The 17,701-nt window shown below is 49.9% G+C and overlaps 1 protein-coding gene across 4 annotated transcripts in view; it reads right to left on the minus strand.

Annotated features, from left to right (window-relative positions):
• IL1RAP (interleukin 1 receptor accessory protein) overlaps positions 1-17,701 on the minus strand; it is a 681,332-nt gene that overhangs the window by 175,657 nt on the left and 487,974 nt on the right. For all 4 annotated transcript variants that reach the window (XM_069617446.1, XM_069617447.1, XM_069617444.1 and 1 more), the window contains exon 5: positions 1,647-1,812. In XM_069617446.1, the coding sequence (XP_069473547.1) occupies positions 1,647-1,812 (166 nt within the window). The remainder of the gene's footprint in view (positions 1-1,646; positions 1,813-17,701) is intronic.

The raw sequence follows: 17,701 nt of genomic DNA on the forward strand, positions 1-17,701 counted from the left end.
AGAAGCTGTTCCCATTAGGGCTAAAACGACCCTCATGCCATTCCCGACGTATCCCGAGCCAAGCTCAAAACACCCAAAGAAGCTCAAAGGGAGAAGGCACTGTCCCCATTCGAAGAATAAGAGATGAGGTCGCTGCCCCCATTCGAAGAATAAGAGATGGGGCTGCTGCCCCCATTTAAAGCATGCGCGAAGGGGCTGCCCCCATTCGAAGCATGCGCGAAGGGGCTGCCCCCATTCGAAGCATGCGCGAAGGGGCTGCCCCCATTCGAAGCATGCATTAGCTGCATAATGTATCATCTGCCCAGATGATCTTGGGAAAAAAAACAGCTTTGCCTTTCGAGAAGAGTCACTTTATGGTAGTTGTCAAACCTTAATGCTTTTGTTAAAATGGACTGCCACCTTGGTATTTTGGCTTCTATGTATGCTAAACAAAGCATGCATTTTGAAGTTTCTCGTATGTTAATCACAAGCCATGACATGGAAACGCTCCCCTCATGCCCAGACTTCGAGATCACCCATAACTTCCCACAAGGGAAAAAGGCATTGTAATCTAACAGCACAATGATTATACAGGTATGGAGCAGAGAGAGTGGGGTTATCAGGATGGCAACGTCCATGGTTAAAATCCACAGCCCAAATCTGAAGTCATTTCGAGTGTCCGGGCCAAAGTAAATTCTCCTAGGTAAAGAGCAAGACCACCAACACTTCCCCACCCTGGCCAGAACTAACACTTTGGCAGAAAGACAGCAGAGCCAGTGTCCTTGTCCTATTGACATTGGGGGGAGTGGAGGAGTAGTAGGGGATGTTGAGTTCACAACCACACTCGAGAACTCACAACCTTGTGTATGTGGAGTTGAGAAGTATCAGGGTAAGAACACAAGCCTGGCAGACCTCACACTGGACTGAAACTGGATTTCTAAATTGACCAGTTACACCAAATTTCCACAGGCACCAGTAAGGAGTCTACCATCCCCAGAGCAGAAAGGCCATTTTATAAGAAAATATAATTGGACGAGGCAAAGCCTTGCCCAATATCTATGGCAAGCATTTGGTGCACAACCACCCACTTGGCAAAAACATTTAGCAGTCATTAGATTTAAGAGCAGGGAATTCTCCAAGTTCACAACATCAGCTCTAAAGATTGCCAGTAACTTTCACTGAACCACTTCTGCATCCACAGACTCCTTGAACCTCCCGAGAAGCACATGCACAAGGCACTTCAAAAAGGACTATCGGGAAGTGGTGTGGGGGACGTGGGGAGGGATACAAGCCCGGGTACTGCAGCTTTGCTTTAAAATAATCATGGTGGAATGCCCCTCCAAGAGGGACATGTCCATACTGCACAGATGCCTACTCCAGGTAGTCTCCCCTTATGAAGGAGACCCTTCCGCCACTAAATGGAATCGGTTTCGCCCCCAACCCAAGGATAGAGGTCCATCTAGGCCAGGCATCTACCAAATGAACATTTAAGAACTTAAAAATCAAAAGCTGGTCATGTGGACTCTGAAGAAAATATGCCTGTTAAGACCACCCTCATTGATGCACCACACACCACACACACCACACACACACACCACACCCACCACCATTCCTACAAAGTGTGACTCGCGTCAGCACGCATTCCCATAGTGCCCCCGCCTCCTTACCGATCACCTTCATGGAGCTGGTCCTGGTGAGGGTGAACTTCTTGCCATTGTCTTCAAACACCAGAACGCATGTGTAGTTCCCTTGGTATCGGGTGATCACATCGGTGAACGTCAAGTTCTCGCCATGAGGGTAGCGGTCATTATAATTATAAACTAGCCTGCAAGTCTAGGACAAGAAAACAAACCAGGGTGAACGCCCCCATCATGTATTTAGAGGACTCTGAACAACTGGGAACTTTCAACATAAATGTGTATTATCGATCGGGGGGTGGGAGGGGGCTCACCAATGCTATGGGAAGAGGTGAAACTTTTTTACACTAACCTGGACATGCAGAAGACAAACCTATGCACATAAAAAGGCATGTCTACAGCGGTAATAATTGCAATCATTTCCACACAAAGCTACTACAAATTTAAGGCAGCAAGTGACGTTGTCAGGATTCAATGTAACCCTCTTCAATGTGCAAGGCTGTGGCCTCTGGTGTCAAGTCTATGGCACAGGTTACCTGCCTACTTCTGCGCTCTTCTGCTGCCAGGACCTCCAACATTGCTGTGCGGTGTGTTAGGTTAGTGGCACAAACCAGAGGATTGCCAATATTCCTCCCCATGAACAAATCATTCGACCCCCCCCCATGCCAGAGAGAAAACGACTGCAAGAATGAACCCAGCAGAGCTGCAGGGTTGCTGCAGGGGGTGGGAGGGAGACAGCTATTCCACGAAGACAGAATGCGCAGAGGAGGCCTGCAAATGTTGGACACAGAGCTCATAAGCAGAAGTGAGGATGTAGTGTGAGACACTTCTGATAACACGAGATCTAGGGTGTTCTGCAGGATGTAGAGGAGGAACGGCAAATGCTGGGACCACAGAAACTTGCAAAAGGTTTCCTTCACTGGGAGGTGTGCACGAGGGACTAGTCAGGGAGAACTAGGACATGCTGAGTAGAACCAAGACTAGCGGGTTGCATATGCTCTTCAAGGGTAAAGAAATGACAAGGGCAAGTATCCACAGAGGGCCATCCCAGGAGAACCTCAAATAAAAGCAAGGAAGAGTAATTGAATGGGAGGATGGCTGGAAGTGGGAGAAAAAGTTCCCGATACCAAGCGAGAACAGTAAAAAGGATACATGTTAGAACTTGACTACAAAGTTCCAAGACCACGAAGAATCAAAGCAGAACTGCTGTATGCTGAGACTTCAACCAGTTACATGATGTCTGTTGGGAATTCGACCATCCGCACGGGGAGTGTGCCTTCACCTGGGCTTTTTTTAAGCTTTATAATGAAAATGAAGGATGGGAGATCAACATCAGAAAATGTGTGGGGCTAATCTGCACACATTTTCCTCTCCTCCTCGCACAACAAACACAGTCGTCTGTACTCTGGGGGGTACACAGCCTACAGGCTCAGTCCTCCCTGACACATTTAGCTGGAATGTGACATCCAAGAGTACATGAAAGCATCTCAGGAAGGGGGAAGGCAACACATTCCCCTTGCCATGGCCAGCCTAATTAAAAATCAAAGGCTCCATGGATCATATTGTCAAAGTTCTTCTGGTGGCAGCACATACTGATGAGTTAATTGAACAGGCCTGCAAGAGGCCTGTTTGCAGAACTGACAAAAGGGGACAGGAAACCAACACCTCTGATATGCTATGTGTCAACTTGAAACCAGCTCCCATCCTTCTGTTTGAAGGGCAGTGAATGGCATGTCTGGGATAGCCGTTTACAGTAAGAAACCCCTGCAGGGGGACCCCCTTTCAGAGGGAAGAAGTATGCAATATGATGGCGACAAAGTCTGTTCTTGCCACAAACTTCAAGGGGGACATGTGCTTTGATGAGGAGGCACAGAGAGCTCAATTGACCAGACACTTTGATCCACGACAGGCATGAAGATGGTTGGGACTTGGTAGTACATGTTGTCACCCCTTACCTGTCCTGTTGCAGAGTACTCTGGTTATTACCTCATGAATAACAGAAGATTGTTGGTGGGGACCCAGTGTTGGTTCCTTAAGGTATGCTTAGCCTGCACCAATGACTGGGCTGCATTTGGCTTTAAAGGAGGGCCGAGCTCCCTTCTTAGCAGATCTGATGACTTTGAAAGGTGTAAGAAGGACTCATTTGGACCCTGGCTGAAGGTACAGTCTGCCTTAAGGCTTCCACCTGTGAAGGAAGGCCAGGAGTTCCAAGAGGGAAGCAAGATCCCTCCCCTAAACATCTCACAGGCAAAACAGGAAGATAGCAACCTCAGAGGACCCATCCAGCAGCTCCAGAACCGGTACCCAGCCAGCACACATCATGCCCTGCTAGGTTCTGCCAGTAAGCTCTGACTAAACAACAAGGGTGTTGCCTGCAAACACTCTCCTCAGCTTTGGCCCGTCCACCTTAAAGGAAGATACGTGCCCAGCAAAGACGTTAGGAGTGCCACCACAACAAGCATCAAGCACTTTTCATCTTTTAAGGACATCTTCGAGGCAGTCGAGGCCCCGAACCACGATCGGCTGCACCACCGACTTGTCACGCCGCAGTCACCAGAGCCGTCTGAGATGCCTCAACCAGCGTTCTGGATCCCCCCCAACCAGCACATAGACAATTATTGACCCTGAGCCACCATGTAGGTCAGCCTGCAGCCGTCAGTCTAGCCTTGCTTGCCCAACTGCCTGCCACCTGATAGCCGCAGCCGTCTCCCGCCTTGTACTTGTCGCAGGAGCTGCAAGGCATCCTGGAACAGACTTGGCACTGTCGAGCATCAAGATCATCTCAAGCACCAGGTACGTTGTGGTTCTGTCTCTGTGGTCCTTCTCTGAAGGCCCGTAGTGACATTTACGACCCCTTGCTCCCTACGTGCTGAAGGGAAATAACCTTGAACAGTTAAGACTGATTGCTTTACCGACTACCTCCTTGTCAGTATCCAGAGTGCATCCCTTTCCTCTGTGAAACTGTCTGTCCTCTGTGTTCCTTTACAGGGTGGGTTGTATTTTGTAGTGTGCTAGAACCGCGATATGATCATAATAAAGCATATATGTTTATACAATCTTGACTGGACAGTCCCTTTCATCATTGGGCAATTGTATTTTTGCTGTGTTGCAACTAACCAACAATCCTCGATCTTGCAGCGATCAGCCTGCTGTTCCCTCCAAGTTAGAAAAATTGGACAAGGAGGTTTATAATTTGCTTACATTTCCAATCTGTTTGGATCCCTTCTCGTGTACTTGAGGTGTGGGGCCGATTGATGGCTTAAACCGATATTCACCCATGGACCACTGGTGCCCCGGAAGTTGATCCATCACACTAGGACTTTAAAATGTTTCTAAATATCAGGTCATCTGGACAGTGCATATTTTGGGAGGGTCGGGAGGTTGAGCATTCCAATTTGCAACTCTGGCCTCTGAAATAGACTTCTTACAGGAAGGAGGCTGTCTAAAGCTAGGAACCTCAAGGGAAGCCAATGCAGACTTGAACATGGGAGTAATGCTGCCAAATTTCATTGAACCGAAGTCGGCCTGGCAGCTGCATGATCCGCAGCTTTTAGAGGGGCAAGTGAAGATTGGGGGGGGGGGAGGAGTCCCATCAGTTATTTCAAGACCAAACTCAAGATTGGACCAATAAACAAAAACAGAAGACTCTAAACATGGAATAGCTCTTAAAGAAAGGAAATGAAGGTCAGCAGATGCAACAGAGGAGTTCCTGAGGGATCATAGACACATGGGAATCCCAGTGCAAACAATGATTTAGCACAGGGGAAACCAGACTGCTGCTGGAATATTTGCTAAAACAACCCAATTGTCAATAGGAAATGATTAATTGAAATGGGACAACAAGTCAGCCATCTTAGACTGGCCTAATTTCCAAAAAAGAGAATCCACCCAATCTTTGGGAGAAGAATATCCCGCTCAGATGGCAATGACACCCTAATATAAAGCAGAGTCTCAGACATAGTGATCATATGCACATTATGTTTCACAGCCAAAGCAGCCAGAGGCTCCATTTATAAATGAAAGAGCACAGGTGTCAGGATTAGTACTCCAAATGGCACAAGAAAAAGAAAATACAACCACTACAGTACATGACCCCTAATCCGCATTGACTGTGATAGTCTCCAAACATACCCCATGATCAATGGTGTCCAATGCAGCAGATGAGTCAAGAAGGACCCATCTGCAGTCCAAAAGGGGGGCTTCAGGACTGCAGGCAGGGATGGGATCTACCTATACAGCTATGAGTTCCCTCAACGGCTGAGCCACCCACCTCATAGGAAATGGGGTAGATACTCCTGGATAGACTTCAGCAGCACCTGCTCCAAATGTACATGCAGATCGCAGATTTCATGAGGTAGGGATGGAGGCTTCCAGAAAAATGTGGAATGACCATTTCTGCTAAAGCAAAGTTCCACGAGATCCAAAGTTTCAGGTTTATCTGGAGGAGGGCAAGACTGGAGGGCTGATAGCCATGCACAGGAAAGTGACAACCCACCGGTAATCAATGCTATTGAAAAGCGCTTCACCACTGGGATACGAATCCAAGGGCAGAATACGAAGAGCCTGAATTCCAGGGTAGTCCTGAGCCTACCAACACTCCTTGGTGGCCTGCGAGTGGTCGAGAAAAAGAAATCAGTATTGAAAAGGTTTGATTAAATTGAAAACAGATTCTAGCTTGAGTTATAAATGAGGGTGTCCCAACACCTGCTCTACAGAAAAAAGAAAACTTCCACCGGCGTTAACGTTGCAGAGATAGTTTGCGAAAGACAAAAGAACGATGACAGAAACAGGTCGTTGAAGGAAATTGAATTTTCCATTTCTGATCGTCCATTCTCTGACGATTTTTTTTTTAATATGTTTTTATTGCTTAAAAAAATTTTTTTTAAAAAAAAACTGCGGAAGCAAAACTTCCCAGGCCCAAATACAACTAAGGAAATCATAACACACAAGAAGGACGAGCACAGCTGCAGCAGATTGACAAATAACATGATCAGTCCCAAATTCACGTTAATCACAAGAAAAACTGGTCGTCTATATGGTCAAGTCACCCTACCCTCCACCCAGCAGTCTCAAGGGCGCCTGTCCTACAAAACATCCCACGGCCCACCCAGCGATCCGCCCTGCAGCCAAAATACGCTATGCTACTCCACCTCGCCATTGGATGTCCCTGCAACCTTATCCAAGGAAGACCCTAGTGCTCCTAGTAGGACCAATATGGCCTCAAACCATTTGAGTAGTAAATACTCTGGCCCTTTGTGCTGTGTAAAGGAGTTTAACCCATTGTAGATAAGCGAGCCCCAGCCCAGCTCTCCACCTACTTTCAAACAGAAAAGGCCACTCAGTTGAAAGTCTGTTGGCATCGAGTACGGTGACGACAATAGGAACTTCAGTGTCTACATTGTGCCTCAGGGCAAACAGGCACCAGAAACTTGCGTGGACCGTCCCAGGAAAAAGCCTGACTGGTCCAGGAGGACCAGAGCTGACACATGGAGCTGCAGCCCGTCCGCCAGCACCTTAGGGATGATTTTATGGTCAATTATTAAGGATAGAGGCCGGTATGAGGCATACTGTTGGGGGTCTTGGTCAGCCTTCAGCAAGACTATCACCAGGGCAGTCCGAGTAGTTTTATGCAACAGCCCCGCCACCAATGAGGATTCAGACATGCTGTGCAAGTGATGCACAAGGATAGCGACATTCTTTACACATCTCTGCAGTAATGCCATCCATCCCAGGGGCCTTACCATTAGGGAAAGACAGAATCACATGGCATATTTCCTCCTCAGATGGAGGCTCGTTCCAAGCATCGGCCTGCACAGGACCTAGCCATCCCAAGGCCACCTGGTCAAGAAAACACCCAATGTCGTCACGTGCTGCCTGAGTTTGAGAGGTATATATGTGATCATATTAATCGCAGGAGACTGAGTTGAGCCCACAAAGGTCTCCGACTACCGATCCCAAAGCATCCGTAATCTCAAAGATTGACCCCTGCTGGTGTTTGTGTTTCAACACCCAGGGCAGAGGACAGCTGGGTCCGTCGCCCTCCCCATAAGCTACAGCAGCAATCGGGATTCCCAGAAATATTTCTTCCCTGCATGCCTCTAATGCGTATTCTCCCCTGTTAGGGAGAATTTTAAGCTGAATTTCCTAACCTAGTGAGTCCCCCAGCAGCTTTGCTGGATTTCTGGAGTTTGTGTTTTTCTCCTGCCAAGAGCGAGACTCTTTCTCCCACTCTTGGACCTGATTTATGGTATTCCTTTGACTGGTAATGTGTTTTATGGGCTATGGGGTCCTTTACTCCATAGGGTCTCATGTGTTTTTCTTATGTGCGTTACACAGCACCCTCCGTGCAGTAACACAGGGGTGTCATAGTGACACCCCACCATAGACTCCATACCCTGGGACTGACTACTGTCTCCCAGGGCATGTAAAGTCACCATTGGCTTTACTAGTCCCAAATTATTAACAGAAACCAGTACAAACCATCATATTGTGGACGTACTGGTCGGGGCAATTCGATTGCCCCGGGGTCTGTTAGTCGAGGGGGCACGTCTCCGTCCCCCATGATCGAGTTTTGGCTGGTGGCAGTGGAAACTACTTTTTATATTCGACCGCAAATATTTTCCTATGGGATTTTCCCATTGTTCGAGGCTACCAACTTTAATGATTTAATTCTCATAGCCTCGAACATACCGCTGGTTTATTTAATTAATATTAATTCTCCGGTTGGTATTTTTTGCCAAGACTCGATTCTAAAATGGCATTTGTGTTCTCTTCTGTGACTCCAACCCAAGTCGAGCCCTTTGTTCCCCTTTTTGGCGGGCTTCTCCACAGAAGTCTCCAAAAGTGGTGCCACTCTGTCTGGGTGTGGGAGGGGGTTTAGGCTCCCTGGACTGAGCTACCTTGGTAACTCAAGTCGCACTCTTGTGTAATTGGCCCAAGTGGTGAGCCAGCCGGCTCACCACTTAGCATGTTTGAGTGACAGCTAGGCTGAGTGAATGGGGGTTTTCTGCATAAAAGCAGGGCTTTGGGGACTGGAACTTCAGAAGTCGCCACAGGACCTGAGAATTCGACGAGGGAGAAGCTGAGCGGACCTACCAGGACGACACCACCGGTGGAGCCCTGCAGAACCGACTCATCACTTCCCGACGACAGAGAGGCTTCTTCCCCTGACTGGTGGGCACAACCAGTTTACCTTTCCAGACCGGCTTGTGGTCAAACTGCCGTGCCAAGCACCCCAGCAGCCGGATAGCCACTCACCACTGAACCGCGAATCACTGGACCGCTCCTTGTACCTGAGAAACTCTGCGGCTGGTTTCTTCCCTGGCAGTGCAACGGACTCCTGTCTTCCTACACGATGAGATCCTCTCTTCCCCCAGAGGAAGCACCGACTTGCACCCGCTTCCAGGAACAACTGCCCCCGCTGGAGCGTTCTCACCACTTTAAGGTGCCCTGTCCGCCAGGCCTCCCTTTCTAAAGATTGCTACAAGGTAATAATAACCCCTTAACCTTCTGGACTGGGCTGGCGCCTTGACCCTCTAACTGGTCCCTTTCTTTGCTCCAACTCCTTTTTGAACCTTTACAAGACTTTTGTGCACTGCAACCGTGTGACCTTGGACACATTTCGTTTGGATCCTCTGAAAGTATTAGAGTGCCATCTACGTTAAGCGCTCACCGCTGTCTGAAAATAAGTGGGGCTTTACTTAAGACTTGTCTAATATTCTTTTAAGGGAGTGTATATCTTTTAGTGACCGTGTTTTTGAATTGCTTACTATTAGTGCCTGTGTGTTTTTCTAGATGTGGTTTTAAATAAATAATTATATCTCTTTTACACCAAGCCCTGGTCAGTGTTTACTTGTTCTACTGTGTTCTCTTGACCTATTGTGAATACTCTGTATACTGCCTAACTCTTCTTGAGGGACGTCTGACTGCTCAGCCACAGCTACCAAGTGAATCTGTGTGGTACAGACTGCTACCAAGTGGGTTTACTGCCAAACACCTGTCGTCCTAAATCTTTTGCAAGCCAAGCATACATGGTCCGAGCTTGCAACCGCTTTTACTACAACTAACCATACGGATCTACAGGAACATATAAGGCACCTATAGTGCTCTAGTGCAACTAACCTCCAAGATGATATCAGAACGCATAGGGAAACCATAGAATGACTAGTGAATACACGTGAAACCACAGGCCTCAAATCCATGGAGGGAAAGTGCTGTCCCTGCAACACAATACAGAGAGACAGTGTTCACAGCCAAGGACAAAGGGCGGGTGGGAAAGGATTCCTGAGGCGGTGAGCCACCTGCAAAACACAAAATACAATCCTCATAATTGTAGGCGGAAAGGCTCAGTTTTGATGGCCTCACACACGTGACCCAGCAGAACCGAACAATGACTATTTATGTTACGCTCACCTGGCTCCCACAGGGGCGATCTGAACTGGACAGCTACAGTCTCCACCAATGTGACGGGTAGTGCCGAGATGACAGACTGGACTGGCCCAGCTAGCTTCGTTTGCTTGGCCCGTAGGAGTATTCTTCTGCAAATGGAGAAAGGGAATTAACCACCCGTGGAGTTGAGTGTTAACCCCCACCCCCGCTATTCTCCCCAATGATCACCTTTAATGTTCCCTCTTATAGTCTCACCTGATGGTTTGGAAAGATGAGCTCTCCATCCTGCATTGAGTGCAGGGGCGCGTAGATAACCAGTTGCTTCACTGGTTCGAAGGAATTGGGGAGTTCCAGAACAATATTGACTCAGATTTCCGGCGAGATGCCGTAAGTATATAGTTCGTAAGAGTTCAAATGTCTGACTTTCACTCTTGTCCGATTCCTTGCAGGTTGCAGCTTGACCCTAGCGAAGAGTTCCTCATGGCAACTGGCAACATCAAGGTAAGGATTTGTATTATCCAACACAGTTTGATAAAATAATGTCAGTATGTAACCTGTTGCTTCTCCCTTATTCAGGTGCTGAGAGAAATTATGAAGTCTCAGGGAATAATGCCTCCGGCGGTAAAATTAGGTAAGTCTTTTGTGGTGAGAAGGATTCTCCTCGTTTGTCCCTTTGTTTCACCTTGCTGTCCTTTTGTTCCCCTTAGGGGCCGGGGTACGGCGAAGATGCGGTGGAGGCTGCGCCGACCCGCGAAGTGCAATAGTACCCCCGGCGGTAAAATCAGGTAAGTCTATGGGGGGTAACTAATATTGCCTCTGTTTATTCCTTTGGCTCACCTTGCTGTTCTTGTGTTCCCCTTAGGTGCCGGAGTGCGGCGGGAGCATGCAGAAGGATGCGGTGGATAGTGAAGATGCTGCGAAGGCCGGTGAGTTCAGCGCGGCGCTGCAGCAGGTGAGGTGACGCGCATAAAATTACTTTCTTCCAGTCGAAGGCGCGGTGGATCGGGAATTCAGGTAAGGATCAAAGGTATTGTTCTTGTTCTAACCTTTTCTCCTTCTCTCCCCCTTTTTCTAGGAGCTCCGGGCTCGAGGCGGGCGTAGCAGAAGACTGGATGCAGACTTGCAGGCACGGTGAGCGTTGCGCTGCTGGATGCAGAAGAACACGAAGCGTGTGCTGCTCTTCGGGCGTGGTTTAAATAGCCTCCAAAGTAGTCCCAGGTAAGTATTCCTCCCTGACCCCACCCGAGTAAGAAATAGTCCCTAGGTAAAGTAGTCCCTTCCAAGCCTCTTTTGGCTTGGAATTCTTGCAGCATGGTCTGCATCAGGTAAGTTTGCAGCATGGTCTGCATCAGGTAAGTTTGCAGCATGGTCTGCATCAGGTAAATTTTAATCTATGAGCCTGGCACCAATGGCGCCAGGACTGACTCTCCATATGAGTCTGGCGCCATAGATGCCAGGACTGCACCCAAACGGCCCCTAGCAGGGGTTGTTGGGCTTACTTGGGGTAACTTGATGGCTGCTTCCGGGGCTGCTGGACTTGAGCTGGATCCCCGGGGGAAGGCATCATGACAATGTACTCATGGTAAGAAGAGGCGCCGTTCCCAACGAAGCAGACAAGATGGATACATGCGTTGTTCACCAAAACTGCAACCTGCAGGCACTCTCTCAGGCTAAGTGATCAGACCAGTGGCAACAATGGGGACACAGTCCCTCGTTACCTTGAAAAGGTACACTGAGCGCTGTGAACAGAACAGGGTCCCAGGCCCGGGGGACCTGCTCCAGCTAACCCAGATGCTCAGATCATGAGGTGGTGTAGAGCGTTGCACAGGTCAAGGGTCTAGTTGACCCGTAAGTAATAGATACTTTTGTGGGGCATCCTCGGGCAAAGTTACCTGACATGGGAAGATCAGTGAGAATCCACATTTATATAGGTTCTATAGGTAGTATGCCCGAGCCAACCAATAGGGGGTTCCTGTAGGTTTTTGTGGATGGTGTTAATGTTTGCGCATCACCTTGATACAGAACTGGGTGACTAGCTCAGATGCTGAGGTTGCTGGAGATGTCGTTTCCTGTAGGATCCCCATCTATTGGAGAATAAAAAGTGTCACTTGCCCCATGGCTGAGTCTTCTGATATTGCCGGGCGAAGGTTTCAGTGGGTTCTAGATACACTGCTAACTTGTGGTATTGCTGATGTGAACGTCCCCGTCCTATGGCATATTATTACATGGTATTCCGCAATGCCCCCCCCGCCCCTCCCCCCCATGTGGTAGCGGCTGTCGGGAGTGTATGTTGGGCTGTGGACAAACGATCGAGGGCATTCTGTGACCGCATTAAGCAGGCAAAAAAGTTCATTGCTGGATTTTGTACTACTAGGGCCATTTTAGCGAACCACAACTAACGCAGCAAACCACAACTAACGCGCTCCTTCGAGAAGTTCTACACAAAATAAGGGGCATTGGAGAATGGTTCTAGATGCATGCGATAGGGTAGACTATTTTTCTTTGGCCAGGATGCTTAAGAATTGAAATAAAGAAAACGCACTGGTCCCTCAGTCCTTCACATCACTCATTCACTGAAAGAATGATTCCCTTTGTCTGCGACATCTAAAAGGTTGTTCCGGAGGGTGGCATTGTGAACTGGAAAGCTTGCTCCTCCTGCTCTTTTCGGAGTTTGATATCTAAATGGCGACCAGTGGAGCAGGAGGAGCAGGGGCCCTTCTGGGGGCCGTAAGGAGATAACCGCTTCACATTAACCCCTTAACTGCCAGGCTATTATGCAAGTCTATGCAAAAAGGACGAGCATACGTGTCCTTGGCACTATAGTCGGGATGGTCTTTGAGTTCATAAACAAGTCCCTTTAAATCCAGGTCCAGCCTATTCAGCCATTCCTTCAAAGGTCCAGAATGGGAAAGTTGTAAATGGGTTCAGGCCCAGGAGTTCCAGGGAGTGTATAGAAACTCGGTCAGTTTATTGCTCGCATTTCCAAGTTGGCGGAAGTTCTGTTTCCGGGCACTTAAGCTCTGCAGCTGTAACCGGGGTCGGACTGGGCATAAAATAGGTCTGGGCACCAATGAAACAGTGGAGCATGGTCGCAAATGGCAATTTGCTCTTTTTTGTGACTGTTTGGGTTGCACCAAAGGGGGAGCATTTTGGTCAAATGTGCTGCACATTGTGCATTTCAAAGAATTTGTTCATTAACATTGGTCAAACCTACCACCTACACAGTGAACTAACAAACGGACCCACGTAGGGGCGTGGCTTAACAGCCATGGAGAAGGCAGCTCTTCCCATGAGCTCCTATACATCCGACGGTGATCTGGACGCGCAAGCCTGGAAACTAGTGAAAATAGCATATGTGGCTGTCGGAGCAAGTGGAGCGCAGGATGAGCGCATACTGATAACCTGGGCATTTGTCCATTAGTTAGGCCATGTGTATCACCCATTTCTCATTCTTGCCAGCCCCTTTCCTGTCCCCTCTAGTAAGGTGCTGAATGAGACATTTTCTTTTGGTTTGGCGTAACAAGGCCGCAGATTTATTTTCACATAAATACAACCACAGCAAACAGATCTTGAAAATAGTTCCAAAGATGTAGCGACTGCTCCTTGTCCTGTTTCCCCCTTTTTATCCATGTCCATTGCAGGCTCAACTCCCCCAAGACCTTCGAGTCTGAGAACCGCCTGCCTCTGCAGGTATTTGCAGACTGGGGGAGTGCCGTTTGTTGGGGGGAAGCTGAGCCCCAATTGCTACCGCCAGACGCCCCCGCCGTTTAGGCTCCCAGGAGGCGCTGTCCAGACTGGGCGAAGCCCCTTCCGGTTTAGCAATGGCTCATTCGGAGTCTTTCTCTTCTCATTGGTCGCCACAACACCGCACTGTCGTCCTGCGACGACGTCCAGGCTCTGCCGTAGCTGTAGGGTGGGTGGGTGGGAAAACGAAATCCTCTCCTGGTTGACGGGCGCCCGGCTGCTGGAAGAGCTGCAAGTGCTCCTGTGCCGGGCGCCCGCTGCATATGAAGCCCTTGCCCCTCCCCTTTCCATTGTTGCCCTTCGCGGGCTTCCTGTTGCGCTTGGCGCTCTTTTTGAAACTCTTGCCGCCCTCTCCCCTGCCCCCGAGGGGGGAGGAGGGACGAGAGAGCGGAAGGAGGAAGGCCCCTGCCCCGGTTATCGGGGTGCCTCCTCCATTTTCTTTCTGTATTTCCGTCGTCACCTTCATAACCTGGGCATTTGTCCATTAGTTAGGCCATGTGTATCACCCATTTCTCATTCTTGCCAGCCCCTTTCCTGTCCCCTCTAGTAAGGTGCTGAATGAGACATTTTCTTTTGGTTTGGCGTAACAAGGCCGCAGATTTATTTTCACATAAATACAACCACAGCAAACAGATCTTGAAAATAGTTCCAAAGATGTAGCGACTGCTCCTTGTCCTGTTTCCCCCTTTTTATCCATGTCCATTGCAGGCTCAACTCCAAGACCTTCGAGTCTGAGAACCGCCTGCCCCTGCAGGTATTTGCGGACTGGGGGAGCGCCGTTTGTTGGGGGGAAGCTGAGCCCCAATTGCTACCGCCAGACGCCCCCGCCGTTTAGGCTCCCAGGAGGCGCTGTCCAGACTGGGCGAAGCCCCTTCCGGTTTAGCAATGGCTCATTCGGAGTCTTTCTCTTCTCATTGGTCGCCACAACACCGCCACGCCAGAGGTGGGTTACCGCCCACCGTGGCTCCCCCCTTTTCCTATTTTGTAGTTCTAGCAGATCTGAGTACACCTTGCTGCCCAGTGCAACTCCGTCTATCCTCCTTTGACCAGGGATTTCACCTTTGCCGGTTGTGTCTGATCTAGGGATACCTCCGTCCCCTCCATCTTTTCCGTCATACCTTGACCTACTCTCGCACAACCTGCTCCTGGTTCGACCACCGCTTTGAAGCCAACTGCCTCACCTTTCTTCCAACCATCCCTTGGTAGCCCCAACTCTCTCACCCTCCGTGCTTGCTATTCCCCTGCCCCTGCAGGTGTTTCTGGGCTGAGAGAGCGCCCTTTGTTCGAAGAAGCGGAGCCCTCGTTGCCACCACCAGACACCCCTGCCGTTTTAGGCTCCCAAGGGGCGTTGGCCCGACTCCGTTCCTTGCATATTCCAACCATCTCCTTCTTAGACACCACTCTCTCAACCCTCCATGCCTGATACCCACCTGCACCTGCAGGTGTTTTGGACTGAGAGCGCAATTTGCTCGAGGAAGCGGAGCCCTCGCTGCCCCCACCAGACGCCCCTGCCGTTTTAGGCTCCCAAGAGGTGCCAGTCCGACTCCGTTCCTTGCCCAACCATCTCCTTCGTAGACACAACTCTCTGAACCCTCCGTGCCTGATACCACCCTGCCCCTGCAGGTGTTTTTGGGCTAAGAGAGCGCCATTTGTTCGAGGAAGCGGAGCCCTCGTTGCCACCACCAGACGCCCCTGCTGTTTCAGGCTCCCACGGGGCGCTAGTCTGACTCTGTTCCTTTCCTTGTCCAACCATCTCCTTCGTAGATACGACTCTCTCAAACCTCCGTGTCTGATACCCCTGCCCTTGCAGGTGTTTTTGGGCTGAGAGAACGCCATTTGTTCGAGGAAGCAGAGCCCACGTTGCCACACCAGCTGCCCCTGCCGTTTAAGCTCCCAAGAGGCGCTGGTCCGACTCCCGAGTAGTGGAGTCTATACCTGAGGCTACTGTACATACTGACTTGCATTCTGCAACTTAACTGGCCACCTCGCACAAGCCCCAATAAATTGCGCAGTGTAGTAGTATCCTTCCTGGCCACTTCTGCAGCCCAATGGATAGCCTGAGCCATCTCCCCCGCATCAATGCCCTTGCAACTACCAGACCATGCAGTGATAAGGGACCCCACCATGCCCCAAACCTGAACAAACTACCTTGTAGGGTATGCCCTCTTGTGCATCCACCTCGGTGGATCAGCCACTGACCTGAGTGACCCAGCCACCTTCACCCCCTGGCCAATTTAGACATGTGTCCCATACCGTGAACCTTAGCATCTGCCCAGATATGGCCTACAGGGGTATCCATCTACCTCTGTGCCCTTATTTCTTCGCCGGCCTGTTCCCCCATCCTCTCCCAACCTGCTTTATAACATTTGGCACGTTGGTATGAGAGTAGGTTCTTTATAATGCGCTTAATACCCCAAGGTTTCCAAGCGCTGACATGGGGTCGAACTAGTGTTGCTCTGTGTCATCTTGCTTCCAAGGCGAGCTTGCTCCCCCTGAGCTATCCTCCGGGGAGCAGAACCGCCTCTCTTAGCTTTCGCTCCTGCGCTCTATTTACTCCACCTCAACCCAAGCCTTATTTCCATTCAGTGCCTTAACCATACTAAGCACAAGTGCCCCCGTGAGCCCCCACCTGTTGACTCCGGGCTCTTACCCACTGCCCACTTGCATCCGTCCAGCCAATCCCAATGGAGCCACTGTGAGTAACCCAGTCCCCTCAACCATACCAGCGAACACTGGGCCTATACCATGCTGTGCATTGCCAATTGACCCATAGTGAACCATCATAAGTGAAAAGCTAGCCCTTTGTCGTCCCAAATGCACATCACGGCTGCCTATACCGATGTAAGTAGTGAACACTTGCGTACCGGTGCGTTACAACTGCCCTATGTGGCTAGCGTTCCCTTCGCATTGTGGAAAGCGTGAGTCTAGAACATATATAGTTACCGCCAATACTACATGCTTCCCCAAGCCAATATCGCCTCATTCCTTGTGCATACACCACTTCGAGTCCGCATTATATATACCCACACCTGCCAGCAGCACCGTTCCAGGCCCACCCTCCAAAGGCCTACTCAATCATACACGGAACCGGCACTGTACCTAGATACTCTTTCCTTAATGGTAGTTCTAACAGCGACGCCACTCCGCCTGTGGTGAAATTTACACGTGTACCGTCTATAACACCACCAGGTAACCATTTGCCCACGGGTATCGTATAATCACATCCTGCTTCCATCACTTAGACGCGTGCCTATCGCAACACCAATTCGTTTGGGCTAAACCGAGCATACTCTGTTTGCAGTAATCTTGGGCACCCAGAATCCGCTCTCCCAACTCTTGCATGCGGACCATAAGCCCCTTTACCGCTGCAAACACCCCTACAGCACAACGTCCCTCCCCCAGTGCTCGAACGCCCAGGATGTGGCTTTCATTTTTACTCTAGCAGAGCTCCCACTGCGCGACCCCTCGCTGTAGTCCCTCAACACCGCGCGCGGCCATTCCAAATGTCCTGCCATTCAAATGCCGGAGTTGGGCATGCCCTTTTCTCTGATCCGTCCTTAATGCACCTAGGTCCGCACTGCGTCAAATGGCACCTGTTTGGCTGGCTAACCACCGACCCTCTATATGTCCCACCCGTACGACTGCCACAAAACCTCCCCCGGGGATAGTTGTGCGCCTTAATCCCCACATTTCCCCTTTCAACTGCACCTCATCCCGATTCCGGGAAGGGCAGGGAACTGAAAGAAGCCCTGGCTATCGTTACTGGGGACCAAAAGAGGCCTTGGAAATAATGTTCACAGTGGCCCCATATGACACATTTTCAGCAAGCCTAATTCTTTTCTTATGAGCACATTTGGAATAACCACACAAAAGAGGCCCTGTGTGCCAAGGCCCGCCGGGAAATCTCCCGAGTTCCCTCTAGGCCAGCCCTCCCCTGCCTAGGGTGCAGAGGC

Source organism: Ambystoma mexicanum, chromosome 10 (assembly GCF_040938575.1).
Source record: "Ambystoma mexicanum isolate Mex_15411 chromosome 10, UKY_AmexF1_1, whole genome shotgun sequence".
Classification (NCBI taxonomy): domain Eukaryota; kingdom Metazoa; phylum Chordata; class Amphibia; order Caudata; family Ambystomatidae; genus Ambystoma; species Ambystoma mexicanum.